The sequence below is a fragment of the Danio rerio genome, chromosome 5 (assembly GCF_052040795.2).
Source record: "Danio rerio strain M-AB ecotype USA chromosome 5, GRCz13ab, whole genome shotgun sequence".
Classification (NCBI taxonomy): domain Eukaryota; kingdom Metazoa; phylum Chordata; class Actinopteri; order Cypriniformes; family Danionidae; genus Danio; species Danio rerio.
The window spans coordinates 10521077-10539308 of record NC_141025.1 but is presented as its reverse complement, the minus strand read 5'-3'; the positions used below and the strand labels follow the sequence as shown (position 1 = coordinate 10539308).

At 40.0% G+C, this 18232-nt stretch overlaps 1 protein-coding gene across 4 annotated transcripts in view; it reads left to right on the top strand.

Annotated features, from left to right (window-relative positions):
* The window catches only part of ddr2l (discoidin domain receptor family, member 2, like), a 99621-nt gene that overhangs the window by 63322 nt on the left and 18067 nt on the right, over positions 1 to 18232 (top strand). For all 4 annotated transcript variants that reach the window (XR_015490723.1, XR_015490722.1, XR_015490721.1 and 1 more), the window contains exons 11-12: positions 9785 to 9989; positions 11536 to 11780. Coding sequence is in view for 1 of the 4 variants with exons in the window: in XM_087253162.1 (XP_087109288.1) it covers positions 9785 to 9989; positions 11536 to 11780 (450 nt within the window). In the remaining 3 variants the exon portion in view is untranslated. The remainder of the gene's footprint in view (positions 1 to 9784; positions 9990 to 11535; positions 11781 to 18232) is intronic.

Here is an 18232-nt window from a genome sequence, read left to right as displayed (position 1 = left end):
ATTGCTGTCCTCCTGGCGAAGGATGCAATCGAGCCGCTCCCTCCAGCCGAGATGGAGAGCGGGTTTTACAGCCCACGCTTCATCGTGCCCAAAAGAGCGGTGGGTCACGGCCAATCCTAGATCTGCGCGTTTTGAACCGCTGCCTGCACAAGCTGCCGTTCAGAATGCTCACGCAGAAGCGCATCCTCCGGTGCGTTCGTCCTCTGGGTTGGTCTGCAGCATTAGACCTGATGGACGCGTATTTCCATGTCTCCACTCTTCCTCGCCACCGACAGTTCTGCGGTTTGCGTTTGAAGGTCGAGCTTGGCAATACAAAGCCCTCCCCTTCGGGCTCTCTCTGTCTCCGCGGGTCCTCACCAAGCCCGCGGAGGGTGCCTCAGCGCCCCTTCGGCTCGCGGGCATCTGCATACTCAATTTCTTTACGACTGGCTGATTTTTGCCCTCTCTCAGAGCAGTTGATTATGCACAGAGACAAAGTGCTCTGGCACTTCCACCTGTGGGGGTTTCAGGTCAACCGAGAAAAGAGCAAACTCGCCCCCGTGCAGAGGATCTCTTCTCTCGGGCTGGAGCTGGACTCGGTCACCATGGCTGCGCGCCTCTCCGGAGAGCGCGCTCAGCTGATGCTGTACTGTCTGAGAGAGCTCGACAGTAAAATAGTGGTCCCACTGAAACTATTTCAGAGGCTCCTGGGGCATATGGCATCCGCAGCCGCTTCATGCCGCTCGGATTATTCTATATGAGACCACTTCAGCACTGGCTTCACGATCGAGTCCCCAGACGCGCATGGCACGCGCGCGCACACCGAGTCTCTGTTACTGCGCTGTGTCGCCGCGCCCTCAGCCCTTGGAGCGACCCCTCGTTCCTACAGACCTGGGTGTCTCTAGAACAGGCGTCCAGTCTTGTTGTCGTTTCAGCAGACACTTCCAACACGGGCTGGGGGGCTGTGCGTTGCGGGCATGCGGCTGCGGACCTGTGGAAAGGTACCCAGTTGCATTGGCATATCGCCTGGAGCTGTTGGCAGTGTTCCTCGCTCTCCACCGTTTTTTTCCGGTGCTGGAGCGGCAACACGTGCTGGTCAGGACGGACAGTACGGCGGCGGTGGCGTATATCAGCCGTATAGGGGGTATGCGCTCTCGCCGCATGTCTCAGCTCGCCCGCCGTCTGCTCCTCTGGAGTCATCCGCGGCTGAAATCGCTGCACACCATTCATATTAAGGCAAGCTCAACCGTGCAGCCGATGCGCTCTCACGGCAGCCTTGCGTCCTGGAGAATGGAGACTCCACCCCGAGTCTGTTCAGCTGATATGGGCGCGATTCGGGGAAGCCCAGATCGATCTGTTGCTTCCCCCGAGATCGCTCATTGCTAGTTGTTCTTTCCCTGACCGAGTGCTCTCGGCACGGATGTACTGGCTTACAGCTGGCCTCGGTGCACGCGCAAATACGCGTTTCCCCCAGTGAGCCTGCTCGCGCAGTTACTGTGCAAGGTCAGGAAGAGGACGAGGAACAGGTTGCTGGTTGCGCCCCTCTGGCTCAACCGGACCTGGATGTCAGAGCTCTCCCTCGCGATAGCCCTCCCCTGGCAGTCCCTTCGAGAGAGCACCTACTCTCTCAGGGACAGGGCACCACCTGGCACCCTCGCCGATCTTTGAAGAGATTGTAGACGCGAGGAAGACTTAGGTAACCTCCGATTGCGGTGGCTAATACCGTCACTCGGGCTAGAGCCCCCTCCCCGAGCGCGCCTATGCCCTGACGTGGAGTCTATTCACTGAATGGTGTGTCTCTCGCTGAGAAGACCCCCGTAATTTGCCAGATCTGCGTTGTGCTTTCTTTACGCCGAGAGAAGCTGGAGAGCAGGCTGTCGCCCTCCACACTCAAGGTTACGTGGCTGCCATCTCCAATCTCATAACGCGGTGGCTGGCAGCACCGTGGGAACGCATAACCTCATCATCCGGTTCCTCAGGGGCGCTAAGCGAATTAATCCATCCCGCCCCCTCTCATGCCCTCTTAGGATCTCGCCCTCGCTACACAAGCCGCGTCAGATCCCTTCGATCCTCGACTCAGTATTTTTCTGTCCCTGAAGACAGCTCTGCTGGTCGCGTTGATATCGATTAGAGGGTCGGGGACCCGGAGGCATTTTTCGGTCAGTGACTCGTGCCTGTAATTGGGCTGGCTTCTCTCACGTCCTGAGACCCCGCCCGCGATATGTGCCCAAGGTTCCTACCACTCCGTTTTAATACGAGGTAGTGAGCCTGCAAGCGCTGCCCTCGGAGGAGGCAGACCCAGCCCTTCTTTATTGTCCAGTTCGCGTTTTGCGTATTATCCGGACCGCACTCAGAGTTTAGATCATCTGAGCAGCTCTTCGTCTGTTATAACGGTCGGCAGCAGGGAAGTGCCGTACCGAAATAAGTTCCCACTAGATTGTGGATGCCTTTCTTTCACTATCAGAGCCGAGATGAGCCGCGTCCCCCGAGAGCGCGTGCGCACTCCACTCAGAGTTTCGCATCCTCTCGAGCGCGCGCACGCGGCGCCCCTCTAACAGACTTCTGTAGAGCTGCGGGCTGGGTGACACCCAACACATTTGCAAGGTTTTACAATCTGCGAGTGGAGCCGGTTTCCTCAAGGGTATTAGGTAACCCTTGGTGATTGAGGAAACAATTCGGTAGGGTGTTGAAACACGCTTGCTGCGCCATTTTCCCTAACACGGAGATACGTGCGCCTTTTTATCTGTCAGTAAAGTTCCCCGTCAGGTGAGCCCTGCAGATTCCTCCGTGGCCCCCAGCACTGACTCAGCGGAGGAGTCACTTGCTGGCCCACTACGTTGTAGGTCTGCCCGCTGGTCAGCCCGCGTTTTGGGTAAAGGTGCCTGCTATGCGTGATCCCCACTAGGCGATCCCATATGCTTATTCCGCCACGGTTAAGTCCCCCCCCTGGGCGGACCCGTGTCTTCCCTCCCCGCTAACCACTCTTTTGCTATGCGTACTCCCCCTTTTTAGGGCTAGTCCATATGTAAATTCTGCCATCTATCCCCCCTCGGGTAACGGATGGCCTCCGCAGCGTCCTCCCTATCGGGATTGCACGCTTCCCAACGTACTGTCGTATTTCCTAGAATTATCTAGATGCTCACGACTTCCCAAAAAATATATCTAAATCCGTAAAACTTCTGTTGAAGTAGGATAAATTAGGGCCAGGGACACGTTGGAGGACCGCGCCCCCCATGATGCGGGTGCGTCACGCTTGCTTGACTATCTCCTCATCGGGGGTGTTGGTAAGGTGCAGTCATTATGGCGCTTTCAATGGGCTCCCAATGCGTGGATTTTACAAATCAAATCCACTTATAGTGCTGAAGTTCCCCCCGAAGGGGAACGTTCGAGGTTACTAAAGTAACCCTTCGTTCCCCGAGGAGGGGAACGGAAGCACTATACTCCGTCGCCATAATGACTGTCCCTTAGCTGTTGAAAGTCTCTTCAGCTTAAAAAGGATAGCGTCTGCTGGCGCCAGGTGAGCTTATATACTCAGTTGATTGCTTATGCCGCTCACCTGCGCAGGCTTGCGCTGCCAATTCATTCTTAATTGGCCCGTTCAATACTCTTTCAGACGAGTAGCTTCTGAACCGAACCTCCCAATGCGTGGATTTTACAAATCAAATCCACTTATAGTGCTTCCGTTCCCCTCCTCGGGGAACGAAGGGTTACTTTAGTAACCTCGAACGTTATTTTGTATGTTTATTTGATTATTTTTTTGGCTCATACACACAGTTGTCCTTTCCATACGCACAAGACACCTGCTTATAAACACCCCAAACTTCCTGGAAAACATTGTGCAATTCTGAGTGTGCTCTGTACAGGTGAGTGGGCTCGACAAACCTGCTCTGTATGTAGGCCTGTCACAACAATCAATATATGGACTTATCACACAACACATGGACATGACCTCAGTCATTTTTAGTGATGCATTAGTATCGCCCATACATAAAAATCAGTTCTAGCAACATGTCAGCTGATTGTGCAACACCTCTATCTCTATTGGAGCTGTCAGTGTCTGTATGGTTAAAAAACACTGTAGTATTTACTATAAATTACTGTAGTATATTTTCATGTTGGTGTCTGACAGCTGAAAATAGATCTGGTAGCAGATATTGCAGCCTCTGTTTTTACCTTAATTTTTTGTTAACATTTATTACTATTTATTTAGGATATGCACTTTTACATTCTGATTCCAATGCCTGATTATTAAATTGATAAAACGACTATAATTAAATGAAATATTCTTAAGAATAAAATATTATCTGTTCTTATTGCATTGTGATGATATTATATTGTCATTCTGGCATTATATAATGAATGAACTAGTCTTAAAATGAGAATAATATTGTTAATTGCAATATACTGTACAAAAAATAGATATCTTGACTGGCCTATCTGTATGCATATTCTGTGTGCTCAGGGGAAAAAATAGGACTTGTACTAGCATTTAAATAATTGTGTTATTTCTTACTGAAGTGCTTCTTTTATTCTTATTTGTAACTTTAGATAAAGGTGTCTGCTAAACATGTACATGTCATACCAACTTTACTGTATTAACTGTCAAATTAGTCAAACAAGTTAGTTTTTTTGTGTTGGAATTTTTATAGGAAATACTGTAAAAAATTCCTTGCTATGTTAAACATCATTTAGGAAACCTAAAAAATAATTCACAGGAGGGCTATATATATATATATATATATATTAGGGATGTAACGGTATCAGAATTTCACGGTACGGTAATACCTCGGTATGAATGTCACGGTACGGTATTTATTGAATCATTTACAGGAAAAAACAAAACTTATGAAAATACTCCAAAAAAGTGCCAAAAGTGTCAATGACATACAAATTAGCCATCTATCTGTAAGCTTTGAAACAGGAACTTCAATTTTAATAACAAAAAAATATTAAACCATGTAAAAAAATTAAGTTTCAATTTAGTATTGTTGAAAACTCATCAATTCAACATTTAATCCCTCACTCACTTAGATAGAGATGGGTTTAAAGGAAAATATCATATAAATATAATCTGGTAAAAGCTGGTATCTCTGGGCATTTACAATGTCCCCTGCAACAGAAAAAAACCCTCTCATTTGGGACTGAGGTTTCTGGGACAAGAGAGATATGACTTGGCCCAGGTTGACAGCAGTGGGTAACGTTGTGCATTGTCTTTCCCCCACTTGAGAGGACAAACCATGAGTGAGATAGAGGTCTCATGTCTGCATCAATCTGAACAGTGTGCTGACAACACCGCTATTCAGTACGCGCGCGACAACACAGCTGATAAGAACTCGTGCGACAACACCGCTATACAGTACGCGCGCGACAACACAGCTGATAAGAACTCGCGCGACAACACAGCTGATAAGAACTCGCGCGACAACACAGCTGATAAGAACTCGCGCGACAACACCGCTATTCAGTACGCGCGCGACAACACAGCTGATAAGAACTCGCGCGACAACACCGCTATTCAGTACGCGCGCGACAACACAGCTGATAAGAACTCGCGCGACAACACAGCTGATAAGAACTCGCGCGACAACACAGCTGATAAGAACTCGCGCGACAACACAGCTGATAAGAACTCGCGCGACAACACCGCTATTCAGTACGCGCGCGACAACACAGCTGATAAGAACTCGCGCGACAACACAGCTGATAAGAACTCGCGCGACAACACAGCTGATAAGAACTCGCGCGACAACACAGCTGATAAGAACTCGCGCGACAACACAGCTGATAAGAACTCGCGCGACAACACCGCTATTCAGTACGCGCGCGACAACACAGCTGATAAGAACTCGCGCGACAACACAGCTGATAAGAACTCGCGCGACAACACCGCTATTCAGTACGCGCGCGGCGACAACACCCGCTTTAGAGTTTTCCAGTTTTTTTTCATTCCCGCTTTTAGCAGCACACTCCATTTCCGCATTACTGGATCTGTAGCGACAACAGACCGCAAGGGATGATGGTCAAGCATGGGCTGATGGGAATTGTAGTTTTCGCTACCTCCCGTTCACTTCATTCGCCTGAGAAAATTTTCTCAGAAGACCTATAGTTTTACCGAGTTATGCGACTTCGGTATTATGCGACTACAATACCGTTACATCCCTAATATATATATATATATATATATATATATATATATATATATATATATATGTATGTATAATATCTTATATTTAATAATAATATATTATAATATCTTATATAATCTTATACTATATATATCTTGTGTCTGAATAAAATGCAATTTTCATAAGTATTTTTTGTTCATATATACACACACACACACACACACACACACACACATACACACACAAACACACAAATGCCCTGTTCATATATATATATATATATATATATATATATATATATATATATATATATATATATATATATATATATATATATATATATATATATATAGATATGTACAGGGCTTGACATTAACAACCGCCAATGCGGGTAGATTTCAGCTCTGGTGGGTTAGACAGCCACTGCCACTAGCCACTTTGACAAAAAGGATGACCCAGTTTGCGTCCAAATGCGATCTTACAATCGAGAAGCAGCACGGCTGACAAAAATAATTGTGTTCGCATGAGGAAAAAGAAAGCAGGGGAATATCGAATGAGAGGATGATCACAGGCGCACGACTGTTTAAAACGCATGCGCGCTCCCGTTTCCTTGCGTGAAGCAACCTCGCCTAGAAACGCAATTAATGTGATCAGTTCTCCTTCAAATAGACCAGACAAAAAGTTATGCTCATGCAGCCACAGTCTTTCTGCTTTCAAGAGCTCCAGATTTGTCTTTTTAGTAAGCAGCACCGATTGCTTTAATTTTGACCATTTTTTGAACAGATTATTAATTCACGTTAACTGTGTGCGTGTGATCCTCCTTTAAGTATCACACGGTATGTTTATCACCTGCTGTCTTTTGCTTAGTTATTTTTGTTAATATGGTTTAATTATAATTTTTTTTGCAATAACATTGCTTTAATGTGAGATTAACTCCCCATTTATGCGTAGTTAACTGGTGATCTGATTACTGTGCATAGTTTAGATACACAACAATTATTTTTTTAAATGTCAATTTATTTATTTTTAAAGAAATGTTTGTTAAATAAAAAGTGTAGTGTACAGCTATATTTTGCTTGTTTTAACACATTTCAATTTTGGGCCTAAGAAATAATTATTTATTTATGTTTGGAGAGATAAATTTCGTAAATTGAGCTCTGATGAAAAAAAATAAAAAAATAAGTCCTGTGAAATAAAAACTAATTGTAATACGGCACTATGAAACCACAACACATTTGCTCATGTTAATTGAGTAACCTCATACACAACACACAATAAGTGACATGAATAAAGCATGTGGACATAACAAAATCTAAATCAAGTAATCTTAGCATGTCAAAGTAAAAATTATTCATATAAAATATATTTTCCTTAAAACAATATTGAGACTAGAGAAAATGCTGAAGGGCTAGTAATGTTACTACTACCCATAGTATGTATATATAGTGTTGGGGAGATTACTTTGGAAATGTAATAGATTACATACAAATTACTCTATTTAAAATGTGTACCTTTTCAATTACTTTATAAAAGTAAAGTAACTGATTACATCTGATTACTTTTAAGTTTCTAATAAATATTTTCAACTAACAATGATTGGTTGGCGACGTCACTGACCAGAGCGAGAAGTGGCAGTACCAAGCAAAAACGCTTGTTGTCGACAACCGTAAATTTGGAAGAAGAAGAAATCAGCGTTCTCGCCTTCATATAGATTTACTTTCATCAGATAGACACCAGCCTCACAGCTTCTTGAATGTTGGTGCCGCTTGTGTGGACGCTACTCCGCTACTTCACTATTAAAATAGCTTTGCTAATGAATAGCACCGCTTTAATAAATGGCCCTAGCAGAAGGCATCGTGCATATCAAAAACAGGCAAAGCAACAGATTATTATTGTTCAACATATTTAGATTTAACCCCATTTGTAATTTTTAACATTTTCATTAGTAACTGTAATTTAGTTACAAATTTTTCTCAGTAACTGTAATGAATTATTGTAATTAAATTACGTAATGGCGTTACATGTAACTAGTTACTCCTCAACACTGTATATATATATATGAACGCCATTGGAGGATCCGCATTTCGTACTGATGACGTTGGCTGTTGATGCTGGGTTTGCGCCACCGGTTGCTGGTTAGCGTAGCGTTTAAAAATCTGAGTCCAAACTGCAATGGCGATCTCTCTCTATCTCTTACCTTCTCTCGCTACTTCTCGCTCTTACTCTTTCTGTGGATCAGTAAGAGCACAGTCTGTCATGCGAGGGCTAGTCTGAGAGAATGTGTTTTGCTTGTTCAATGCTCTTGTCTAATTTTGTATTAGTTCATTAGGTTCAGGAGGATGTGCTGTTTTCTGTATGTTTTGTTTTTGGTTAGAGTCGTTTAGTTAAGACGTTTGGTACGTTGAAGATGTTTCTTTTCATGCTTTTCTTTTCATATTTAGTTTAGTTTGTTGAAAACAGTTACTGAGTTTTGTTATATTTATTTCTTTGATTTAAGCACATCTAACTACTTCCTCTCCCCCAGGTAATTCATCATTTAATCATTGTAAATATTTTTCTTTCACTGTACAATATATTTTCACTGGTTTCACTGGAAGTATGGGCAATAAATAATTGCAGTAATATATGGAGAAATATGTAAGCTGGCTTAACAGGACAGACAAAAACCATTTTCATCGCAGGAAGTCCATTAAGATCAGGTCCCCACTAGCAGTTCACAGCAAAAAGCGTGTCTACTATGGAAATAGTATATTGATATTTGGGATTAAGTTGAATAACTGAAATAATGCCTTTTGATTTTTCCTTTTCCTGTAATTTATTATATATATATATATATATATATATATATATATATATATATATATATATATATATATATATATATATATATATATATATATATATAATTTTTAGATTTTTTTTATTTTTGATTTTTCCTTTTCCTGTAATTTATTATATATATATATATATATATATATATATATATATATATATATATATATATATATAATATATATATATATATATATATATATATATATATAATTTTTAGATTTTTTTTATTTTTGATTTTTCCTTTTCCTGTAATTTATTATATATATATATATATATATATATATATATATATATATATATATATATATATATATATATATATATATATATATATATATATATATATATATATATATATATATATATATATATATATATATAATAAATTACAGGAAAAGGAAAAATCAAAAGGCATTATTTCAGTTATTCAACTTAATCCCAAATATCAATATACTATTTCCATAGTAGACACGCTTTTTGCTGTGAACTGCTAGTGGGGACCTGATCTTAATGGACTTCCTGCGATGAAAATGGTTTTTGTCTGTCCTGTTAAGCCAGCTTACATATTTCTCCATATATTACTGCAATTATTTATTGCCCATACTTCCAGTGAAACCAGTGAAAATATATTGTACAGTGAAAGAAAAATATTTACAATGATTAAATGATGAATTACCTGGGGGAGAGGAAGTAGTTAGATGTGCTTAAATCAAAGAAATAAATATATATATGTGGAATTGGGAAATGATGGTGGAGCAATGTAGGCTGTATAGCAGTGTACAATAGAATGAGTCTTATTTTCTGGAAAAGGTGGTAATGCTGATGTCAGTCTCTTTCTGTGTCAGGCTCCAAGGCGTATTTTGGAGGAGGAGGTGGCTGTGCGTTTGTCATCCAGCAGTGACACCATTATCCTCCAGACTCCTCCAGTGCCTCCGCGAGTCTCCATCGACCCTCCGTATGAGAGGATCTTCCTGCTAGACCCCCAGTATCAGGACCCTGCTGCGCTCAGGAACAAACTTCCAGAGCTTTCTCAAAGTGCAGAGACTTCAGGTACCATCCATTCATCACACACACAAACAAGTTCAAACTCTACTGAGCTGACAAGAACTAATAATTGAATTAATAATTTTATGATTGATTGATTTCCCAGAGATGGGTTGCAGCTGGAAAAATATTGAATATTTTTATGATTGAATAAAAGAATAAAAGAATAATTGATTTAATAGTTCTATGAATGAATGAAAGTATAATTTATTTAATCATTTTACAATTGAATGAATGAATAATTAAATGAACAATTGAATGAATGATTGAATAAATAAATATTCTAATTAATAATTTCATGATTGAATGAATACATAATTTAATGAACAGTTGAATGAATGGTTGAATAAATAATTGTAGAATTGATTGAATTACTTTAATCGATTGAATTAATAAATAATTGAATGAACAACTGAGTGAATGATTAAATGAATAATTGAATGAATGAATGATTGAATAATTTTATGAGTGAATGAATAAATGATTGAAGAATTTTTTGATCGAATGAAATGAATAATTAAATGAATAATTTTATGATTGAATTGTTAATAAATAAATTAAAAGTTAAAATAAGTAAAAAAAAGTTAATAAGTAAAAAAAGGTTGATTTAATGAATGAATATTTGAATTAATAAATAATTAAATGGACAATTGAATAAATTAATCATTAAATAAATAATAGCATGAATGAATTATTAAATGAATAAATGAACACAAAATTAAAAACATAAATACTATGTAAAATATACTATTTTTTTATTCAAATTTAAAATGTACTTTATTTCTGTAATAAAATTTTAAGCGTGACTCCAATCTTCAGTGTTACACAATTCATCAGAAATCTATCTAATATGTGCATTTTAGGAAATATCTATGTAAAAACATACAGATTTATTTATTCATTTGTGTAATTAGATCTTAATTGCTGTGCAAACACTGACTTACTAAAGCAAAAATTAAGTTTTTATTCCTAAGTAGGAACATAGTGTTTCCTGTAGGTACATTACCCTGGGTTTTTTACCATTTCCAGGTTCTGAATACACCTCTCCATGGTGTCCTTATTTGAAACGAACTTCTTTGTTTTTTCCTTTAGTTCTCTGTTTCACTCTTTTACAATTGTTTTGACATTTATTTCCTCAACAGTTTGCATGCTACTGTACTGTACCTGTCAATGCTCTCGTTCCTTTCTTCCTCCTCTAGTCTTGTTTTCTAGTTTTCCCTTGCAGCCTTTATCCTCAATCTGACTTTGTTACCAGACTGCTGGACTTGTTTCCAGGGTAAGAGTTGATGCTTGCTTTTCTTTTGCTCTTTTTTTCTTTTTCTTTCTTATTTATTTACTTATTTTGCAATTTCTCACACCCAAACACTTCTCAGTGTTTTGGTTGACATAAAATGACTGATGTTGTTGATGCTAATACATTCTTATCTTCTGCTTTTCTGTCTCTTGTTTCTTCCTCTTTTTCTCAGAGTTGACTAAATTTTGACATGATGGTTAACAATTAAATATATATGTATCTGAATCTGTGTGTGTGTGTGTGTGTGTGTGTTCTCAGCCTGTAGTGGAGGATACGCAGAGCCAGATGTGACACTCTGCACCCCTCACCAGAGTTTTCAGAGCAGCGCACCGCACTATGCAGAAACAGACATCATCAGCCTGCAGGGTGTCACCGGCAGCAACATGTACTCGGTCCCAGCACTCACCGTCGACTCCCTGACCCGGAAGGACATCTCTGTGGCTGAGTTCCCTCGACAGAGACTGCTGTTCAGAGAGAAACTGGGAGAGGGGCAGTTTGGAGAGGTGAGCTTTTATCACCACATAAACTCATTCATTTATTAATTTTCCTTCAGCTTAGTCCTTTATTTATCAGGGGTTGCCACAACGGAATGAACCACCAACTATTCCCCTTTAGCTGAAGGCTAAATCATTAGCCCTCCTGTGAAATTTTGATCATTCGTTCATTCATTTTCCTTTGGCTTAGTCTCTATTTCATAGGTCACGACAGTGGAATGAACCGCCAACTATACCTGCATGTGTTTTACGCATGGATGCCCTTCCAGCAGCAACCCAGTACTGGGAAACACCCATACACCCACTCATACACTACAGCAAATTTAGTTCATCCAATTCACCTATAGCGCATGTCTTTGGACTGTGGTGGAAACCGGAGCATCCGAAGGAAACCCACGGCAACACAGGGAGAACATGCAAACTAGGGATGCACTGATACCAGTATCGAATTCGGGTCGATACTTGGTTAAAATACTCGTACTCGTAAAATATCAGACATGAAAGGCCAATACCACGCACTGATACCACTCAACAGTAATTCACTACATGGACGTGATTTGTTGTCCTACCTGACCTCAATGTCTTAATGTATTAATTAGCCTAATGTATTATATATTAGCCTAATAGCTTAGTCCTTATAAACTATCCATTTATAAAATACATTATTAACAAATATATAGTCTACTGAAGAATAAAGCGAATATGCAATAAACAAGCTAGCACTCATTTTATTTATAGGGCAAAGCGCAGGGCGCAAACGCATTCAGGGCGTGTCAGAATCCACTTTGGCTAATTTAAGGGCGGAAAAATCCGCTTTGTGCCGGTGCGCATGGTCTAAAAGGGTTGAGCTTATTTTCTTAATGAGTTATAGGTGTGTTTTGAGAATAAACCAATCAGAGTCTCATCTCCCATTCCCTTTAAGAGCCAGTTGCGTCACGCCATGGCGCATTTGCCATTTACATGACGCAAAGTAAGCAAAGCATTTCACTAGCAAGAAAACAGTTCAACACAGCATCTGCAGTGCAAGAATAAGAGATAAATGATCTACTTTCACTTTCGCTCTCGTGGATAGGAAAACCTTGTACTGTACGCACAGACATCAATTAGCCTATAAATAATTTATTTTGTTTGTTAAGCGCAAAGATTTGTTTCAAAACTATTTCTAAATTCAGTTCTAATTTCCAGCAAACAAATAAATGAACAATAATAATGAAATGTGTTCAAAACCTGAGTTATATCCTAAAACACATGCTGTGCCCCATATGGTCTAAAACCTGACAGGTGGGCAAATCTAAGCTTATTTTTAATAAAATAAATATTAATATGCATATAATAAATAATACTGCTAATAATAATAACATTATACAAAAGCAAATTGTTATGAATTAACTAAAAAGCCTCCTGAGATGAAAAAGGCATGAAGGCAGTGTTTTTTTTTATTTATGTGGGCTAGACAATAATATGTTTTGTAATATTTTAATCCTTTATATTTATATCCTATATATATTCTTATTATATCCTATATAAATCCTTAATATTTTAATTATTTTTTATACGTAAATATATTTGCATATTGCTCTACATCTTGTGTGTATTAAGCAGTGTGTAAGCGAGGCGCACAACTAACTCGCTCTGCGTTGGACAATAGACCGGCTTTGTTCTGGTCTATTAAAAAATCTATTATAGTTTCTCAAAATAGCAACACGCTAGCAATGCACCTCAATACGCCTCCCTTTCTATGGTGCAAAGCGTCAAAAACGACTCTTGCGCCAAGCTGAAACTAGCAAACCACAATTGCCTTGCGACACATTGCGCTGAGTGTATGAAAGGGCCCATAAACTATAAATAAAAAATAAAAATACATTTTAAGTAATTGAACATTATGCCAAAATCTAAAGACTACAGGCTAAATAAAAGCTTCTCGTCATTTATGTATATTTTTTATCAAATAAAAATGCAATGAATTGTTTATTTTGGTTTTCATTTTATTAGAATTAATATAATTATTAGGCGACACAACTTCTACATAACATTGGCTCTGATTGCGTTATTACAGATATCCTACAAATAGATTTTTTGGCTCAAAGACATTTATGCCTGTTAATTTCAGTGCTGTATTCTATGCCTGTCAGCTGTTACCGGCCTCAGTTTTGCAACTTGACTTGTGTAGCGTCTACGTATCGACATCTGGATGACAGCGAGAGAGAGAGATGAGGTCAGACTTCAGATTCGATGTGTGGCCGCACGTCGCAGTTACTTTTAATGCAATTTTCGAATGTAGGCTCATCTAAATTAACTTTTCATTCGATTAAAAGCCGAAATATTGCCAGACAGACGAAGCAACTTTTGGTTTTGAAGAGAGCGGCTTTAGTGAAAAAAGACGCACGCACACAGGATACACTCTTTTCGGCCTATTCAATTTTAATTTTTAACATTAAACGCATAATAATCAAGTGCAAAAAAGAAGAGCTAAACTTTGGGAAAAGTGTTCACTGCGGTTGCTGCGATGGTTGCTTGTTTCTCTTCAGTTAGCTTTTCAGTGCTAAATCACTTTTGTTTTAACTGTTATTATTATTTATTTTTTTTATTTTTTGGGGCCTTTTTGCCTTTATTAAGTGGATAGGACAGTATTTCAGACAGGAAGCGAAGTAGGAGAGAGAGAGGGGGTAGGGATGGAAAATGTCCTCGAGCCAGGATTCGAACTCGGAACGCCTTGAAGTGCTACTGTGCGCTAACCACTAGGCCAGTGGTTCTCAAACTGCGGTACGTGTACCACTAGTGGTACGCGGACTTCCCTCTAGTGGTACACGGAGGAATGAAATATGTCATGTACATGCTACATATATTTCAAAATGTATCAAAAATAATGTAAATAATATCCCATATATGACATATAGCCTATATTTCTGAGGTAATCTGTCATGTTTTTTTAACTGAGCAGAGTTGTAGCTGCTTTCCTAGGCTACCACGCTACTGTATTTCAATACTGCTCATTTTGATGGTACTTGGAGTGACAATTTTTTTTCTGAGGTGGTACTTGATGAAAAAAATTTGAGAACCACTGCACTAGGCTATTGCGCCGACGCTTTTGTTTTAATAAAAAATAAGATTATTTATTAATAGACATTGTGAGATGATGGTCGCGTGATTTTTAAATAAGAGTATGCGTTGCGTATTTATGGCTATTGATCTCATCTTCCCCGCAACCCACATAGTTAAACAATAAGTAGCCTACTTTTGGATTACCTGACCAGCGGATTATTCAGGACTTTTGAATATGAAAGAATCACGCACAAAAGGGTTTTATGCATCCCCAATATGCAATGCCAATAGAGTGACTCCATAAGATAACTTACACTGCACGCACTTTGTGAAATGTGTGAAGTCGTGGACGCATGTAAGCAGAAGGATAACTAGTCCTTTAAATGTCCATGCTTTATCATTAATAGATAAGGTCTGGATTCGCAGGGTTATCAACAATGTGTGTATATTTTTGGCTTGAAACAGCCTTCTGTTAAAAGATTTTTGTGTTCATCCTTGCTACAGGCAAAAAAAAAACAAAAGACAAACAAATAAACTTCATTGAAACCAAATCTATGAAGTATCGGTGCTTGGTATCGGCGAGTACACAAATTAAATACTCGTACTAGTATCGGTTTGTAAAAAAGTGGTATCAATGCATCCCTAATGCAAACTCCACACAGAAATGCCAACTGACCCATCTGGGACTCAAACCAGCGATCTTCTTACTGCATTGTGACAGTGCTAACCACTGAGCCACCATGCCGCCCATTTATAAATATTTATTTAGATTTTTTTAGCTTGATTTCTTTAGGGTATAAAATAAGAAACAAAGCATCTTCTCTATCAATCCTTTCACATCTTTCCAAAAATGTCTAATTTTACAACACTCCCATTGTCACAGTTCGGGAAGAATGAGGAAGCGTGGACTCAATTGCAGACAAAATTATTTATTATAAAATAAAACCCGAAGGCAAAACAAACTACCCCGAGGGGGAAAACATGAATCAAAAGGCAAAAAACTAACTTGACTGGGCTGGCAAGACAAGGCAGGGCTGGGCACAACAGGACAGGGAAAAATCGACGACGAACTAGCACAGAACAGCAGACATGAGGAGAATATAAACAGAAGTAAATGAACACACAAACAGATGAACACAATTAACTAAATGGGTTAACAAGGAGGGTGGGGCTAGACAATAGACGAGAGGAAACATGACACAGAGATAGCACAAGCCACGTGCTCACATAAAACGGGACAGGAACACACAGCCAATGAGAGAGCTCATTTACTGAGTGTTTAAATGACAACACAAGCACGCGGTCCATGTAAACACGCACCACATGCTAAACACTGAACGGAAGACAAGAGTACACGATGAATGACAACACACACGCAGCGTGAATGTTTCATCCCAGCGCCAACCGAAACCAACTGGACTGAGACGCTGGGAATGAAACGCCATGCTGCAGACAGACGAACGTGAACACCCGGATGGGAGCGCACACGTGCAAACACACAAAGACCTTACGCGCCCACATCAAGCGCGTTCACCAGGCACGTGCACACATAGGGCTCAGTGCACATGCCCTTTTTAGTCTTGAATAGAAAGTGCTCTTCCAATGTGATCTGAAGAGCCCTAGCGACAACCCCTCCCCTAACCGGTCTTCAGTTTTCCCGCAACATCCTAACGACGCCCCCCTCCCCGCTCTTCAGTTTTTGCTTGACAGGACAGAACTAGACAGAGCTAGTGTCCGGACTCTGCCACTAAAACAAGAATTTACAAGACAAGAGTGGCAGAACCCTGACACCCATGCAATAAAATAGTGTACTTTAAAACTCTTTTCATCTAATACAAAAGTCAGGGATGTTTTCACTATATTTTCTGCTGCACAGCTGGAGTTATGTGCTGTAGATCCACATCAGCCACTAATATTATAGGAGTTACACTTTTGTTTTATACAAACAGTGCTGCAATAGCGGATGTTTGATCGCTGAAATTACAGTCTTTCCCAGAAAACCCTGTTATTAGCGACCACACGTGACTCATGTATGGCTTTATTAAGAAAAACACTGGAAATCTGGAGTGAGAGCCAAGGATTTAGTGCAGCAGCACTACTAATACTTTTTAACTCGCTTGACCTTGTTTTTTTGTTACTGTGACCACAGAAATGTACCAGATAGTAGTAGTAATAAGACAGTGCTATGATGTACAGTACTGTTCGGGGAAAACTTTTAATGTTATGAAAAACATCTCTCAAGACGGCAGCAAAAAATACAGTAAAAACACTACTGCTAATATTATGGATTTAAAGTAGGTAGTAGGTAGTGCTGTCGCCTCACAGCAAGAAGGTTGCTGGGGCGCTGGTTCGAACCTCTGCTCAGTTGGCGTTTCTGTGTGGAGTTTGCATGTTCTCCCTGTCTTCGTGTGGGTTTCCTCCGGGTGCTCCGGTTTCCCCCACAGTCCAAAGACATGCGGTACAGGTGAATTGGGTAGGCTAAATTGTCCATAGTGTGTGAATGTGTGTGTGGATGTTTCCCAGAGATGGGTTGCGGCTGGAAGGGCATCCGCTGCGTAAAAACTTGCTGGATAAGTTGGCGGTTCATTCCGCTGTGGCGACCCCTTTTTAATAAAGGGACTAAGCCGACAAGAAAATGAATGAATGAATGAACACAAAAGAGGATATTTTGAAGAATGCTGAAAACCAGTAACCATTGACTTCCATTGTGGGAAAACTAAATACTATGGATGGTTACTGGTTTTTGTAAATGATGACAGAAGTTTTTGGTGACCTGTCCTTTTAAAAAGCATATTATATTATTGTCATGTTTCGAAATGTAATTTATTCTTGAATTTTTCCAGTCGTCAGTGTCACAAGATCGTGCATATTCGATGTTTATAGAATCAGTTCACCCAAAAAAAGTACATTTAGTCACCATTTACTCACCCTCAAGTGGTTACATAGCTTTATGAGTTTCTTTATCCTGTTGAATACAAAAAGAGCTATTTTGAAGAATGCTGAAAACCAGTAACCATTGACTTCCATTGTTTGAAAAATTAATACTATGGTGACCGGTTTCTGTAAATGATGACAGAAGTTTTAAGTTTTGGGTGAACTGTCACTTTAAGAAGCATTTTAAATTATTGTCATGTTCATTCATTTATTTTAATTTTGGCTTAGTCCCTTTATTTATCTGTGGTCGCCACTGCGGAATGAACGACCAACTTATACAGCATAGGTTTTATGCAGCGGATGCCCTTCCAGCTACAACCCATCTCTGGGAAACATCCATACTCATACACACTAATACTCTACAGACAACTGTAGGCGAACTGTCGCTTTAAGAAGCATTTTTTATTATTGTCAATGCTTTGGTTAATATTTTTGTGAAAAATGCAATGCATTAATCACTATCAGCTCTCTTTATCCTCTCTCTC